The 17,385-nt window shown below is 36.5% G+C and overlaps 1 protein-coding gene across 1 annotated transcript; it reads left to right on the top strand.

The window, feature by feature from the left end:
• Window positions 1-3,810: 3,810 nt before the first annotated feature.
• On the top strand, window positions 3,811-7,178 carry LOC127680339 (selection and upkeep of intraepithelial T-cells protein 7-like). Its single transcript, XM_052175824.1, has 3 exons — window positions 3,811-3,886; window positions 6,186-6,533; window positions 6,832-7,178. Exons 1-3 carry the CDS (start codon window positions 3,811-3,813, stop codon window positions 7,176-7,178), a joined length of 771 nt encoding a protein of 256 aa, XP_052031784.1.
• The last annotated feature ends 10,207 nt before the right edge of the window (window positions 7,179-17,385 follow it).

The raw sequence follows: 17,385 nt of genomic DNA on the forward strand, positions 1-17,385 counted from the left end.
TAAGTGGCGGGACCTTTTAACTAATACATGGAATGGTCCAGACCCGGTTTTAATCTGGGGGAGAGGGTCCGTCTGCATTTTTTCTCAGGGAGAAGATGGTGCACGCTGGCTGCCAGAGAGATTGGTCTGACAGGTAAACACACCCTAAAAGCTGCTGGTAAGTATAATTAATTCAAAAGGCTTTCCCTTACTTGGGAAGTAAGGTTCCTTTGTGTTCTTGCAAATTAAGCTGCAAGTCAGGCTTCTTGCCTGAAGACACTAATTTTCAATCAAATTAAACATCTTGGGCCTTCCGATACTGACCAAACAGGTTTTTTCTCTTAATCTCCTTTTATATTTCAAGCAGATAACACTCAGAAGATAAGCTCCTCCAGCAATGGCCGCCAGGATGGCAGCCCGGATGAGGATGAGGATGAGGATGGGTGGTTATTATAGCCAGCCAGCTCATATTCACAGAGCATTTACTTTACCAGTGGATCCTCAAAAATGAGGCTGCATAGTATTCGGAACTATGCATGTTTGTTAATATAACAAACATAGGCATCAGTTGAGGTGCGAGGCGAGGCACTGCAAGGGAAAAGGAAAAAAATCCTGTCTCCAAATTTCCCTGAAAAGCACGTCCAGCTGCATGGGGGTTGACATTGAGAGACTGTCCTTAAATTATTAAGGCAGTCTATTCCCTCCCTCCCCCCCCCCCCCCCCGAAAAAGATGTCGTTAATGTTTAAGGGGGTTGGACCTCTGTTTTCCCTCACTGGTCTAAAAGCCCATTATCCATTGGATGAATATACTTATATCCACTGAGTTGTTAAAAATTAATAATTAAGGGGGAATTGTCCCTTCCCCCCACAGCATTTAGCTGTGACCTTCCTGGCTGGCAACCCCCACCCTTCCTCTGGCGTTATCTCTGGCCTATTCAAGCTGCAGCATTCCTGGCCTACAGCCTCAGCCCTTCCCGGGCGTTATCTCTGTTATCGCTGGCCTATTCAAGATAACAATACAGCCTATTTCACCTCAGCGCAGCTCCACCCAGAGACCAACAGAAAACTGCGTGAATGAAAGCAGACAATTCGCTGAGAAGATCTATGAACTCTCCGCCATTTGGGGGGCAGGGTGGTTTTTCCTAAGATTATAAATATTGGCTTAATGATAGTAAAGGCGGTCTCTATGGGCAACTGTCCTCTTGACTCATTTCTCTTTCGCCCCCTTCCCGTTAACCTCAGAATTCTCTTCCAGGTAACCCGGTTCATATGTGGCAGCTGGCGGCAACAGTAGATTAACTTTGTTTTTATTCCTGTGTGTTTATGGATATATATATATATCGTTAATGTTACATATGTATATATATATATATATATATATATATATAATGTATATATGTGTGTGTGTGTGGTGTGTGTGTGTGTGTGTGTATTTCTTTATTAAATTCATTAGTTGAATATTTAGTTGATTTCCTTCTCATGGTTATTGTGAATAGAGTAGCAATGGATATGGATAATCAAGTGTCTCTGTTGTAAGATGTAAAGTCCTTTGTGTATATGCACCAATTAGTACAGCTGGATTATATGGTAGATTTACTCTAGATTTTGGAGGACCTTCCGTGCTGATTTCCACAGTAGTTTCATCAATTTGCAGTCTTTTTCTCCACATACATGCCAGAATTTACTGTTGCTTGTGGTTTTGGCTTTTGTTTGTTTGTTTATTTATTTGTTTGTTTTTAACTTATCTATTCTTACTTAGATAAGATGAAATATCAAAGCCTTTGAATTTGCACTTTTTAATAACTTAGAATGTTGAACATTTTAAGAATTATTTTTCACCCATTTGAATTTTATCTTTTGAGAAACAGTCTGTTCATATCTGTAGCCTTTTTTCCAAGATAGAGTTTATCTGTGTAGCCCTGGCTGTCCTGTAACTCATTCTGTAGATCAGGCTTGCCCAGAACTCAGAAATCACCTGCCTCTGCCTCCCAAGTGCTGGGATTAAAGGCATGTACCTCTTGTAGTCCATTTTTTTTAACTGGGTCACTTGTTTTGTTGACTCCTTTAATGTTTGTTATGTCTTCATATATTCTGGATATTAATTATTAACCTGATATATGGCCACTCTGAAGGCTTCTTTGTTCAATTGTTTCATTCACCATACAGAGAATTTTAGTTTCATGGGGTCCTGGTTGTCAGCTGTTGTCTATAATTCCTGTCTGAATGGAGTCCTGCTCAAAAGTCCTTTCTTACATCTGAATCTTGCCTGTGTTTTCTTTTAGAAGTTTCTGTGTTTCATGTTCACCCTGAGGCACTTGATCTATTTGTGGCTGACTTTTGTTTAGGGTGATAGATATGACTAATTTTATTCTTCTTGTGGATATCCTTTTCCCTTAGCATAATTTATTGAAGATTATATCTTTTATCCAGTGTTTAATCTTAGCATTTTTGTCAAAAATCAAATTTATGAAGTTACATGTGCTTGTATTGGGGTCTTCTATTTCGTTCCATTGGTCTATACTTCTATTTAAATACTAATATCATGTTACTTTAATTACTTTGGATCTGTAATATATATTAAAATATGGTATGATAGTCTCCTAAGCAGCACTTTTTTCTTTTTTGCTAAAAAATATTTTGACTGTTTAGGGTCTTTTGTGGTTCTATACAATTTCTGGCATATTTTTTTTCCTTTTTAGTTTGTGAACTATCACATATGGCAATTTTTTCTTTTCCTTTATACAATGTGCCATGCCTTTTTCTAAGTTCTCAAAACTGAACTTCTCTACCTCATTCATTTTTAAAGTAGGGAACTTACATAGTTTAGGACAGACCTGAAATAATGATATATCCTCCAATCAATAATAGAAGACAAGCTGATTCTTCCTGGTTTTGCATCCTCATTCTCAGTTCATGGCAAAAGGCAAGACAGATAATTCAAAGTTTTACTATCTGATGCCTTAAAGACTTTTATACTTATGTATCAGTATAATATATATATATATATGTAACTTAAAAATTTTCTTGTAAGTTGTAACTGTGATTAATCTTATTATAAAAGTATGTGGCATCATTCAGAGTCTTTCCAAGATTAGTAAATTTTTACTCATATTTCTTCATGTGGACACTCTTATTCCAAAATTTCAATTTAAGAAATTGTTCTTGATGATTTCTCTCTCATAAGTTTGAAAAAGTCATTAATGTTTAATTCATCCCAGTCATTTCTTTGTATGGCTATTTCTTTGTTTTCAATTCTCAACAACATAGTCAAAAAACATTTGCATATTTTAAAGTAGTGATCATTAAAAATGACTAATTAACAGGTTTCAGAACTATTCCACTGATTAGAAATAACATATACAATTGTTAACAGAGGGCCTTAGTTTATCTACTATTTGATATCAATATATTTTTCCAATCACATGGATTAAAAATATTTTTTCTTACATTTCCACTCATATTTAGGCACCCATGTCTTTAGTCTGGTTGCTTTTGTTCCCTACATCTATTAACTTACCTAAAACATTTTCCTTCCACTATTTGTTAAATGCATCTGCTTAAGGAATTGGTCACTTAGCAAGGTTGGTTAAAAGTTAAAGGAACTAAGAAGTGTTAACTAGCAGACTAAAGGAACTGGGAATTCCTGCTTTCATGAGAACCATGTGTGAGGACAGTCTCTTCTTTTTCAAATACTGAAAAAGTTTATTTTTAAGGAAACATTAAGATTGCCTCTTTTTTAAATTATGAATTAATTTTGTGTACCTAATATATATATATATAATATCTTATTGTCTGTTCTTATCTTATCTTTCTGCATTGTCCTTTCCAGCTATGATGAAGCCTACATACTCTCATTTTTCTGGGTATCATGTGTGCTTCATCTTCCTGCAAGTGATATTAACTTCAGGTAAGAACACATTTTCTTATCTATTGAAATTATGAAAAATGTGTAAGAAATATTTCTAGTGCCCAGTTTTAGTATTAAAGGAAGTTAGCAGCATTGTTTCTTTGCAATAGTAGGAAAAATGTCAAGAAGGTGAGTGGCAGTAACTTTTTTTATATTCAAAAATGCAGTAAGATCCCAGAGTGTATCACTGTCTGCTAAGTTCAAGAGCCAGAAAGGAGCAGAGTTCTACCAGGTCATAATTCTCTGAGAGAAGGAATATCTGAAAATAAAAGTTGCAAAGTAGGAAAAAGTACACTGAAGTTAATGAGATACTAGAGCCTCAACCTTTAACAGTTTGAACCACAAAGAGCACATAGTCTCCCTTATGGTTAGGTGCTGGGTGGTGCTTTTTATTTCCATCCTTTCTACCAGGTTCTCATGGTGAGAACAGAGTGATGGAGAAAGTAACTATTTTAAAATAGGTCCACTTTAATTAGTTCTGCCTTCAAGAAAATCCCAAAGATCATCTGCTGAGATTCGTGGCATGAATGGATTGATGTGGGAGAAATATAAAATTGAACTCAAGTCACCACTTTCTGTCCTATCCCTCTCAGGAAACAAAGACATTGGGAAGCACTCAGAAATGTCACAACCCAAAGGCACAGATTCACTGAAAGTTTGGATCTAAATCATAAAGTTGCAGAATACTATTCTCTTTCTCCCCCTCCTTATTTAGTTCAAATCATTAAAATATGCCATCAGGTAGATAAATTTTTGTATATTTGACTCCCAATAAAACATGACACACTAAAACATCAAGACCAGAGTCCAGAAGGATAGAGCAAGTAAAACCATAGGTAGTCTGTAATTATCAAACTAAAAATTTAATACAACTACAATTAATATTTTAAGTAATCTAATGGCAAAATGGATAATATACAGGATCAAATGGATAAGAACAGTTAGACACTCTAAGAAATAAAGAAAAGGAATATTATAGTGAAAAATACTATAGCAGAATTAAAGAATGTCTCTTTTATGAGTAGACTTAATGAACAAAACTTGGGAAGAATTCTGATACTGATTATTAATCATAGAAATGTATAAATAGGAGAAAGACTTCAACTTTTGCAGAAAAAGCATAAGAACTTTGAGCCAACCTATGAACATTGTAATATTCAGATAATGGTAATAGAAGGAGAACAAAGGCAAAAAGAAAAAGAAGTCCCATGCTTTAAACTCCCTACAGATCCAATAATCTCAGAGAATACCAAACAGTGTAAGAGTCAAAACAAACAGAAAAAGTATACTTTTGCATATAGTATTCAAGGTATAATAAAAATGAAAGATACAATTTAAAATACTAGCACTCTTTGTTAGAGGGATTAGAAATATGTCCATCTCCCAATAAAAATGATAAAATTATCTTCATATTCACAGAAATCATATAAGAAAGAAATAGATGCAGAAAATTATTTAAATCATTTATGGAAAACCTACTAATTAGGGATTTTATATCATAATACATTAATTATCTTTCAAATGTAAATGATACATAGACATCATCTTAGACAAACAAACAGAAGAAACTTTCCAATTGGTTCCATATCTGAAATATATGTTCAGGTTTCTGGGAAAGAGGAGAAATGGGAAGGAAAATAGTGAGAGGCAAAGGCAGATAATCAAAACTATATAAACTTTTAGGAAGGAAAAGTGACAGTAAATGTGCCTAACTTTATTAATTGATCTAATAAAGGTTAGGTTCTACAAAATATTAAAAGCAATGCATTCTGTATTCACCAATTATATGTATTTACCATATTTTTCTTATGTGTTCACCTGTTGTTAGATCATGAGTTTGCCTCCAAATTTCCCTACATTAGCACTTAAAATAATGGAGGGGCTCGAGAGACATCTCAGTGTTTAAGAGAACTGGATTTTCTTCCACAAAACCAGGGTTCAATTCCCAACACCAATATAGACTAATTAGGAATTAGGTATTTTGTCACAGAAGCTGAAGATGAACCTTCAATAGATTCCAGAGTTCCAAAATAGTTATACCAGACAGATTTCCCCAGATAATTAAGTAGAAAACATGTTATTGGTAATTCCTACTTTACTACATCCTGTTTTAAAGATAGGGATGAGCTAGCATTGGTTTTCAAAAAAATACTGAAAGATGAAAAGGAATGTAATCAGAGTTGAATATTTATATCAGCTAAGTCTTGTAGGTAGGACTTGATATGTTCTTCTAAACAGTTCATGGCAGTAAAGTATTTTTAGTTTCTCATTTATTTTGATTTTCAATTTTTCTCCACAGAGAATCTAATGGTGACTACTCTCACTGGACGTGTGGTGGCTAGAGTAGGAGGCCAGGCTGAACTCAGCTGCCAGGTGACTCCACCACGCAGTGTGGAGTATATGGAAGTGCGCTGGTTCAGGGAAGACAAATCTAAACTTATTTATCGGTACAGAGGTGGCCATGGGGTGAATGGAGAAGCTGCCCTTGAATATGTGAAGCGTACAGAATTTGTAAAAGAGGACATTGAAAATGGCAAAGTGGCCCTCCGAATTCATAATATCAGCATTTTGGATGATGGGCCTTACCAATGTTCATTTAATGATAGTGACTTTAGTGATACGGCCTTCATGAAACTCAGCGTAGCTGGTAAGTTGCTTGTGAAACATACTATACAATTATCCTTGTACACAACAAACTGAAGTACATGGCATTATCTTGGTCATTTCTTGTGGGTTTATTATATTTTGCATTCTAAAATATCTAAACAATGAGTAAAAGTTACACATTTACCTCAAAAAATAAATCAAGCAGAGAATAAACATCATATAGCAATCAATTAGTCTAACTTAGCAATAAAATATGGAAGTAGACTCACATGTGTTATTAGACTAAACCAAAACTCAGATTAATAACTATGCTTTTGTTTCCTTGTCATTTCCACTAGCATTTGGATTGAAGATGGAAATCAATGTTCAGAGTTTTGGATATGATGGATTCATTGTGGAGTGTTCTTCAGTAGGGTGGTTCCCCCAGCCCCAAATGGAGTGGAAAGACAGTAATGGGAATGTAGTTCCATATTCTTCATTATCATACTCTCAGAATGAAGACAGATTTTTCTACATGAAAATTACTCTTCTCTTTAGAAACCAGTCACAGGAAGGTATCACATGCTGTGTTCTTAACCCTTTAACAGGTGAAGGGAAGCAAACCAGTCTCATCATAGCAAGTAAGTACTCAGTCATGAGGATTAATTGCCAGTGTGGAAACACAAAGAATAAATTAATGAATTAATGAATGTTAAAAGACATACTGCATTGCAGAAAATCATTTTACTGTGCCTCTTCATCATTGATACTGGATTTGGTTAGACAAATGCTAAGTGTTTACTGTGCCTCTCCATCATTGATATTGGTTTTGGTTAGACAAATGCTAAGTGTAGGGTACTAGAAGAAAACTGAATAGTGGAAATTTATAAATAAGCATATCTTGCAGCTTTAGAGACCTTATTAATTTTTACCTCATTAGATCCAATAATGTTCACATGTAAGTTTAACAAGATGCTAATTCAGTAAAATGAAAGATGCTATTGAATATTATGAACTATTTCCTCCATTTAGAAAGGCAATAGTCCATGGATTTTTATGAATTCTCACTCATTAGGTCAGATTGATTACTGTCACAGAGTATTCAGCTCTAGAATGAGCATTTTTCCTCCAAATTTAAAAACTAGAAATTGCATACACACACACACACATATTTACAGTAAAAGGAAGAGGAAGAGGGAGAGGGAGAGGGAGAGCAGCAGTAAGGAAAATATGTAAGATGCAGATAGTGTGATTATTTGTTCATTGCTTACTCTGAGAAGACATGATGGATGAATGTAAAAAAAATCAGTGAAAGGCTATCTTATGTTTAACCAAGCTACCCTTGGGTAGCACTCAAATACTGAAAAAAAATTCATACAGGAACAGATTATGTGTACATGGAAAGAGGTGGATTACACCTTTATATACTACTTCATGCAAGGTTTTCCTACATTAACTAAAGGTGCAGCTTTTATACCCCTTTTATAAACTGTGTTCTAATTTGGATAATTGGGAAATTTACTGAAAAAAATAACCATTGCTGTGATTAAATATGACTTTATGACAATGTTTTCTGCAATATCAGAGAAGTTCACAAGAAAGAGTTAGAAATCAGAAGTTAGGCATGATGATACTTTAAAGGCTGAGGTAGGTGAACAGAATTTGAGTTCATCTTGGGCTACATAATAAGAAGTGCCTCACATAGAAAGTAAGTAATATACTACAAATATTTTTAAAGTATTGCTGAAGGCATCTACTGATAATGCTAAAGACATAGTGAAAGAAAGAACTGAAAAAAAAAACCCAAATATTTCTAAAGCATAGAACTGGATTTTGAAAGATGAATTTACATTGTTTGTGGCTATTGTGAAGGGTGTATTTTCCCTAATTTCTTTCTAAGCCTATTTATCCTTTGAGTATAGGAGGTCTACTGATCTGCTTGAGTTAATTCCATATCCAGCCACTTTGCTGAAGTTCTTTATCAGCTGTAGGAATTCTCTGGTGCAGGTTTTTGGGTCGCTTAAGTATACTATCATATCATCTACAAATAGTGATAATTAGACTTCTTCCTTTCCAGTTTGTATCCCTTTGACCTCCTTTTGTTGTCTAATTGCTCTAGCTAGAACTTCAAGTACTATATTGAGTAAGTATAGAGAGAGGGCAGCCTTTTCTAGTCCCTGATTTTAGTGGGATTGCTTCAAGTTTCTCTCCATTTAGTTTGATGTTGGCTACTGGTTTTCTGTATATTGCTTTTATTATATTTAGGTATGGGCCTTGAATTCCTGTTCTTTCCAAGACTTTTAACATGAAAGGATGCTGAATTTTGTCAAATGCTTTTTCAGCATCTAATGAAATGACCATATGGTTTTTTCTTTGAGTTTGTTTATGTAATGGATAACATTTATGGATTTCTGTAAATTGAACCATCCCTGCATCCCCAGGATGAAGCCTACTTGATCATGGTGAATGATCATTTTGATATGTTCTTGGAATCGTTTGGCAAGAATTTTATTGAGTATTTTCTCATTGATATTCATAAGGGAAATTGGTCTAAAGTTTTCTTTGTTGGATCTTTGTGTGGTTTGGGTATCAGTGAAATTGTGGCCTCTTAGAACAAGTTGGGTAGTATTCCTTCTGTTTCTATTTTGTGGAATAGTTTGAAGAGTATTGCTGTTAGGTTGTTTTTGAAGGCCTGATATAATTCTGTACTAAAAACATCTGGTAGTGTGCTTTTTTTTTTGCTTGAGAGACTGTCAATGACCACTTCTATTTCTTTAAGGGTTATGGGATCAAAACACTCCTCCACTGCTGGTGGGGTTTCAGACTGGTACAACCACTCTGGAAATCAGTCTGGCCATTCCTCAGAAAACTGGGCATGATATCACTGGTGGACCCCACTATACCACTCCTGGGCATATACCCAGAGGATTCTCCAGCATGTAATAAGGACACATGCCCCAATATGTTCATAGCAGCCCTATTTATAATAGCCATATCTGGAAAGAGCCCAGATATCCTTCAATGGAGGAATGGATACAAAAAATATGGTGTATTTACACAATGGAATACTATTACTCAGCTATTAAAAACAATGAATTCACGAAATTCTTAGCCAAGTGGGTGAAACTGGAGAATGTCATCCTGAGTGATCCAACCCAATCACAGAGGAACACACATGGCATGTACTCACTGATACATGGATATTAGCCCAGAAGCTTGGAATACCCAAGAAACAATTCACATATCAAATGATGCCCAAGAGAAAGGACAGAGGGGCCCCTGGTCCTGGAATGTCTCAGTGCAGCAGTGTAGGAGAATACTAGGACAGGGAAATAGGAAGGGGGTTATTGGTGAATAGGGGGAAGGAAGAGGGCTTATGGGACTTTTGGGGAGGAAGGATCCAAGAAAGGGGAAATCATTTGAAATGTAAATAAAGAATATATGAAATAAAAATATTTTAACATTAAAAAAGAAAGATGAATTTGCATTTGATTCAGAGAACTATTCTCAGTGAGCATATTTTAGAAATAAAGCTAGCAACCATCTTGAATGTATATACTGCTGTAAGAATTTTGGTTGAAATATAAACTCCTGGTGAATAGGCCTGTATGTGCAAGATATACACAAGCTGAAGCCACACAAAACTCTAGCAAAGAGATGGGGAGATTCCCCTACCTGAGGAACTATGGGCAACATTTAACTGCTGAGAAGGGAGATTTAGTTCCAAAGACCCTTTAAAAAGCTAACTCTTGATAGGCCAACCATACTTCAGTAGAAGGCCACATGGCCAAGAGTATTAAGGCAGCACAAATTGGACTTAAAAAGAGTGAGTGGCACAAAATTGAGTTAGGTAGGAAGGGGTATGGATCTGGGAGAAATTGGAGAGGAGGGAATGCCATCTCCAAGCTGAACTTAATGATCAGAATTTCTGTGTAGGTGCCATAAAATCAGGCCTACCAGTGTATACTCCTGTGACAGAAAGTAGGGGAGGTAGGAAGGGAGGGAGGGGAAAGGAGAAAGATAGGAAGGAGGAAACAAAGGAGGAGACAAAGAAAGAAAACAAGGAAGAATGCAAAGAGGGGAAAGTGAGAGAGGAAGAAAGAAATAAATGAAGGGAGGGAGAGAGATGGGGTAGGAGGACTATAGGGAGGGAGGTGTTTAGGATAGAGGTATTAGGAGAGGAGGAGCTGCAGAATCTGAAAGGAAGCCGGCTCTCCTGGTATCCCCTTCCTGGTCTAGTGGGGCTCTTTGCTATGTGTTTTTTTATTCAATATATTTTTTATTTACATTTCAAATGATTTTCCCTTTTATGCTGCCCTACTCCCCGAAAGTCCCATAAGCCTTCTTCCCTCCCCCCTTTTCTCTCATCCACCCCTTCCCACTTCCCTGTTCTGGTTTTGCCCTATACTGCTACACTGAGTCTTTCGAGAACCAGGGGCCACTCCTCCATTCTTCTTGTACATCATTTGATGTGTGGATTATGTTTTGGGCATTCCAATTTTCTAGGCTAATATCCACTTATTAGTGAGTGCATACCATGATTGATCTTTTGAGACTGTATTACCTCACTTAGTATGATGTTCTCCAGTTCCACCCATTTTCTAAGAATTTCATGAATTCATTGTTTCTAATGGCTGAATAGTACTCCATTGTGTATATATACCACATTTTTTGCATCCATTCTTCCGTAGAGGGATACCTGGGTTCTTTCCAGCTTCTGGCTATTATAAATAGGCCTGCTATGAGAATAGTGAAGCACACAATTTTATTACCTGCTGGGGAATCCTCTGGGTATATGCCCATGAGTTGTATAGCAGGATCCTCTGGAAGTGACATGCCCAGTTTTCTGAGGAACTGCCAGACTGATTTCCAGAGTGGTTGTACAAATGTGCAACCCCACCAGCAGTGGAGGAATGTTCCTCTTTATCCATATCCTCGCCAACACCTGCTGTCTCCTGAAGTTTTAATCTTAGCCATTCTGACTGGTGTAAGGTGAAATCTCAGGGTTGTTTTGATTTGCATTTCTCTAAAGACTAATGAAGTTGAATATTTTTAAATGCTTCTCTGCCATCCGAACTTCTTCAGGTGAAAATTCTTTGTTTAGATCTGTACCCAATTTTTAATAAGGTTATTTAGTTTTCTGGGGTCTAACTTCTGGAGTTCTTTGTATATATTAGATATTAGCCCTCTATCTGATGTAGGGTTGGTGAAGATCTTTTCCCAATTTGTTGGTCGCTGATTTGTCCTGTTGAGGGTGTCCTTTACCTTACAGAAACTTTGTAATTTTGTGAGGTCCCATTTGTCAATTCTTGAACTTAGATTAGAGCATAAGCTATTGGTTTTCTGTTCAGGAACTTTCCCCCTGTACCAATGTCCTCAAGGGTCTTCCCCAGTTTCTTTTCTATTAGCTTCAGAGTGTCTGGCTTTATGTAGAGGTCCTTGATCCATTTGGAATTGAGCTTAGTACAAGGAGATAGGGATGGATCAATTTGCATTCTTCTGCATGCTGACCTCCAGTTGAACCAGTGCCATTTGTTGAGAAGGCTATCTTTTTTCCACTGTATGTTTTCAGCTGCTTTGTCGAAAACAAAAGTGTTTGGCCACAGGTGTGTAGGTCCATTTCTGGATCTTCAATCCTATTTCATTGATTTGCCTGCCTGTCACTGTACCAATACCATCCAGTTTTTAACACTATTGCTCTGTAGTATTGCTTGAGGTCAGGGATACTGATTCCCCCAGAATTTATTTTGTTGTTGAAAATAGTTTTAGCTATTCTGGGTTTTTTGTTATTTTATATGAATGTGAGAATTGCTATTTCTAACTCTATGAAGAACTGAGTTGGGATTTTGATGGGTATTGTGTTGAATCTGTATATTGTTTTTGGCAAAATGGCCATTTTAACTATTTAATCCAGCCAATCCATGAGAATGAGAGATTTTTCCATTTTCTGAGGTCTTCTTCTGTTTCCTTCTTCAGAGTCTTGAAGTTCTTGTCATACAGATCTTTCACATGTTTGGTCAGAGTCACACCAAGGTACTTTATACTGTTTGTGGCTATTGTGAAGGGTGTCATTTCCCTAATTTGTTTCTCAGCCTGCTTATCCTTTGAGTATAGGAAGGCTACTGATTTGCTTGAGTTGATTTTATAACCTGCCACTTTGCTGAAGCTGTTTATCAGCTGTAGGAGTTCTCTGGTGGAGTTTTTTGGGTCACTTAGGTAGACTATCATATCATCTGCAAATAGTGATAGTTTGAGTTTTTCCTTTCCAATTTGTATCCCTTTGACCTCCTAATGTTGTCTAATTGCCCGACCTAGTACCTCAAGTAGAATATTGAAAAGATAAGGAGAGAGGGGGCAGTCTTATCTAGTCCCTGATTATAGTGGGATTGCTTCAAGTTTCTTTCCATTTAGTTTGATGTTGGCTACCGGTTTGCTGTATATTGCTTTTACTATGTTTGGGTATGGGCCTTAAATTCCTCTTCTTTTTTTTTCTTTTTTTATTCGATATATTTTTTATTTACATTTCAAATGATTTCCCCTTTTCTAGACCCCCACTCCCTGAAAGTCCCATCAGCCCCCTTCCCTCCCCCTGTTTTCCCACCCAACCCTTCCCACTTCCCTGTTCTGGTTTTGCCCTACACTGCTTCCCTGAGTCTTTCCAGAAAAAGGGACCACTGCTCCGTTCTTCTTGTACCTCATTTGATGTGTTGATTTTGTTGTTGGTATGCCAGTTTTCTAGGTTAATATCCACTTATTAGTGAGTGCATACCATAATTCATCTTTTGAGTCTGGGTTACCTCACTCAGTATGATGTTCTCCAGCTCCATCCATTTGCCTAAGAATTTCATGAATTCATTGTTTCTAATGGCTGAATAGTACTCCATTGTGTATATATACCACATTTTTTGCATCCACTCTTCTGTTGAGGTATACCTGTGTTCTTTTCAGCTTCTGGCTATTATAAATAGGGATGCTATGAACATAGTGGAACATGTATCCTTATTATATGCTGGGGAATCTTCTGGGTATATGCCTAGGAGTGGTATAGCAGGATCTTCTGGAAGTGAGGTGCCCAGTTTTTGGAGGAACCGCCAGACTGATTTCCAGAGTGGTTGTACCAATTTGCAACCCCACCAGCAGTGGAGGAGTGTTCCTCTTTTCCCACATCCTCGCCAACATCTGCTGTCTCCTGAATTTTTAATCTTAGACATTCAGACTGGTGTAAGGTGAAATCTCAGGGTTATTTTGATTTGCATTTCCCTAATGACTAATGAAGTTGAGCATTTTTTAAGATGCTTCTCTGCCACCCAAAGTTCTTCAGATGAAAATTCTTTAAGTATGTATTCCATTTTTTAATAGGGTTATTTGGTTTTCTGGAGCCAAACTTCTTGAGTTCTTTATATATATTAGATATTAGCCCTCTATCTGATGTAGTTTTGGTGAAGATCTTTTCCCAATTTGTTGGTTGCAGATTTGCCCTTTTGATGGTGTCCTTTGCCTTACAAAAACTTTGTAATTTTATGAGGTCCCATTTGTCAATTCTTTATCTTAGAGCATAAGCTATTGGTGTCCTGTTCAGGAACATTCCCCCTCTACCGATATCCTCAAGGGTCTTCCCCAGTTTCTTTTCTATTAGCTTCAGAGGGTCTGGCTTTATGTGGAGGTCCTTGATTCATTTGGAGTTGAGCTTAGTACAAGGAGACAAGGATGGATCAATTTGCATTCTTCTGCATGCTGCCCTCCAGTTGAACCAGCACCATTTGTTGAAAAGGCTATCTTTTTTCCTTGGTTGTTTTCAGCCTCTTTGTCGAGGATCAAGTGGCAATAGGTGTATGGGTTCATTTCTGTATCTTCAATCCTGTTCCATTGATCTGCCTGCCTGTCACTGTACCAATACTATGCAGTTTTTAACACTATTGCTCTGTAGTATTGCTTAAGGTCAGCGATACTGACATCCCCAGAATTTCTTTTATTGTTGAGAATAGTTTTAGCTATCCTGGGTTTTTTGTTATTCTAGATGAATTTGAGGATTTCTATTTCTAACTCTGTGAAGAATTGAGTTGGGATTTTGATGGGTATTGCGTTGAATCTGTATATTGCTCTTGGTAAAATGGCCATTTTAACTATATTAATCCTGCCGATCCATGAGCATGGGAGGTTTTTCCATTTTTTGAAGTCTTCTTCCATTTCCTTCTTCAGAGTCTTGAAGTTCTTGTCATACAGATCTTTCACATGTTTGGTAAGAGTCACCCCAAGGTACTTTATACTGTTGGTGGCTATTGTGAAGGGTGTCATTTCCCTAATTTCTTTCTCAGCCTGCTTATCCTTTGAGTATAGGAAGGCTACTGATTTACTTGAGTTGATTTTATAACCTGCCACTTTGCTGAAGTTGTTTATCAGCTATAGTAGTTCTCTAGTGGAGTTTTTTGGGTCACTTAAATAGACTATCATATCATCTGCAAATAATGATAGTTTGACTTCTTCCTTTCCAATTTGTATCCTTTTCACCTCCTAATGTTGTCTAATTGCCTGACCTAGTACATCCAGTACAATATTGAAAAGATAAGGAGAGAGGGGGCAACCCTGTCTAGTCCCTGATTTTAGTGGGATTGCTTCAAGTTTCTCTCCATTTAGTTTGATGCTGGCTACCAGTTTGCTGTATATTGCTTTTACTATGTTTAGGTATGGGCCTTGAATTCCTGTTCTTTCCAAGACTTTAAGCATGAAAGGATGCTGAATTTTGTCAAATGCCTTTTCAGCATCCAATGATATGACCATGTGTTTTTTTTTCTTTGAGTTTGTTTATGTAGTGGATTGCATTGATGGATTTCTGTATATTGAACCAACCCTGCATCCCTGGGATAAAGCCTACTTGATCATGGTGGATGATCGTTTTGATGTGTTCTTGGATTCGGTTGGCAAGAATTTTATTGAGTGTTTTTGCATCGATGTTCATAAGGGAAATTGGTCTGAAGTTCTCTTTCTTTGTTGGATCTTTGTGTGGTTTTGGTATCAGCGTAATTGTGGCTTTGTAGAAGGAATTGGGTAGTGTTCCTTCTGTTTCCATTTTGTGGAATAGTTTGAAGAGTATTGGTGTTAGGTCTTCTTTGAAGGTCTGATTGAATTCTTCACTGAAACCATCTGGTCCTGTGCATTTTTTGGTTGGAAGACTTTCTATGAACCCTTCTATTTCTTTAGGGGTTATGGGAATGTTTAGATGATTTATTTGGTCCTGATTTAATTTTGGTATTTGGTATCTGTTATGGAAATTGTCCATTTCCTCCAGATTCTCCAGTTTTGTTGAGTATAGGCTTTTGCAGTAGAATCTGATGATTTTTTGGATTTCCTCAGTTTCTGTTGTTATATCCCCCTTTTCATTTCTAATTTTGTCAATTTGGATACTTTCTCTGTGCCCTTTGGTCAGTCTGGCTAACGGTTTATCCATCTTGTTGATTTTCTCAAAGAACCAGCTCCTGGATTCATTGGTTCTTTGTATGGTTCTCTTTGTTTCCACTTGATTGATTTCAGCCCTGAGTTTGATGATTTCTTGTCTTCTACTCCTCCTGGGGGAATTGGCTTCTTTTTGTTTCAGGGCTTTCAGGGATGTCGTTAAGCTGCTAGTGTATGCTTTCTCCATTTTCTTTTTGGAGGAACTAAGGGCTATGAGTTTTCCTCTTAGCACCGCTTTCATTGTGTCCCAAAGATTTGTGTATGCTGTGCCTTCATTTTCAAATTCCTGTTCTTTCCAAGACTTTGAGCATGAAAGAATGCTGAATTTTGTCAAATGCTTTTTCAGCATCCAATGAAATGACCATGTGGTTTTTTTTCTTTGAGTTTGTTTATGTAGTAGATTGCATTGATGGATTTCTGTATTTTGAACCATCCCTGCATCCCTGGAATAAAGCCTATTTGATCATGGTGGATGATAATTTTTATGTGTTCTTGGATTCAGTTGACAAGAATTTTATTGAGTATTTTTGCATCCATGTTCATAAGGGAAATTGGTCTGAAGTTCTCTTTCTTTGTTGGATCGTTGTGTGGTTTTGGTATCAGGGTTGCTATGTGTTTATTAAAGATGATTTTTCTTTTTTTCAGATGCCCTGTTTGATGAGAACTACATGAAACATTTAATCTTCACTTTCCTTGGAACATCAATTTGTTTATATTTATTTTACTTTTTAACTTTTTATTTTTTGAAACAAGGTAACTTATCCAAGAGGGATAGGAGCATTTATCTAAGTTACATGGAGAGTTATTTAAAATTAAAAGATATTTCTTACTTCCATACACAGCTTGCTTCTTACTTTACAGGTTTGAATTTTATACGTTTCAATATTGTGATTTCCAAGGCAGTTTTGGTTTTAGTGATAAAGTACATTATGAATATTTTCTGGGCCTTTTCATAGCCACAGTTAATTTCTATATCCCTTCAACAGTGCATAAACACTAAAGGGATCACTAATAAAAATACTGAAAATTAAAAGTTATCATTCTCTTAAATAGCTGTTCCCCAAAAAGTAAAAAAAAAATGCAATTTCAGTTATACCTGTTGCTATTAGTATGGAACCTACATATTGTCATTTTAAATAATGACAATATATAAACAAATCATATTAGGAACCTAGATATACTACTGCAGTTCAGATTGTTTAGACAAATAGAAATAATTGTTTCCATCACAGTAAAGTCATCATGTGACCACAGTAAAGTCATCCATCACCTGTAATTCCTGAGTGGTTAACCAAATGAGTGTTATTCTAGATTAGGTTTGATGTGATCATAAGTTTAAGGTACAATTGTGTGTGGGCAGTATATATATGTATATGTGTATGTGTATGTGTATGTGTATGTATATGTATATATATGCATATGTATATATATATATATGTGTGTGTGTGTGTGTGTCTGTGTGT

Source organism: Apodemus sylvaticus, chromosome 3 (genome assembly GCF_947179515.1).
Source record: "Apodemus sylvaticus chromosome 3, mApoSyl1.1, whole genome shotgun sequence".
NCBI lineage: Eukaryota > Metazoa > Chordata > Mammalia > Rodentia > Muridae > Apodemus > Apodemus sylvaticus.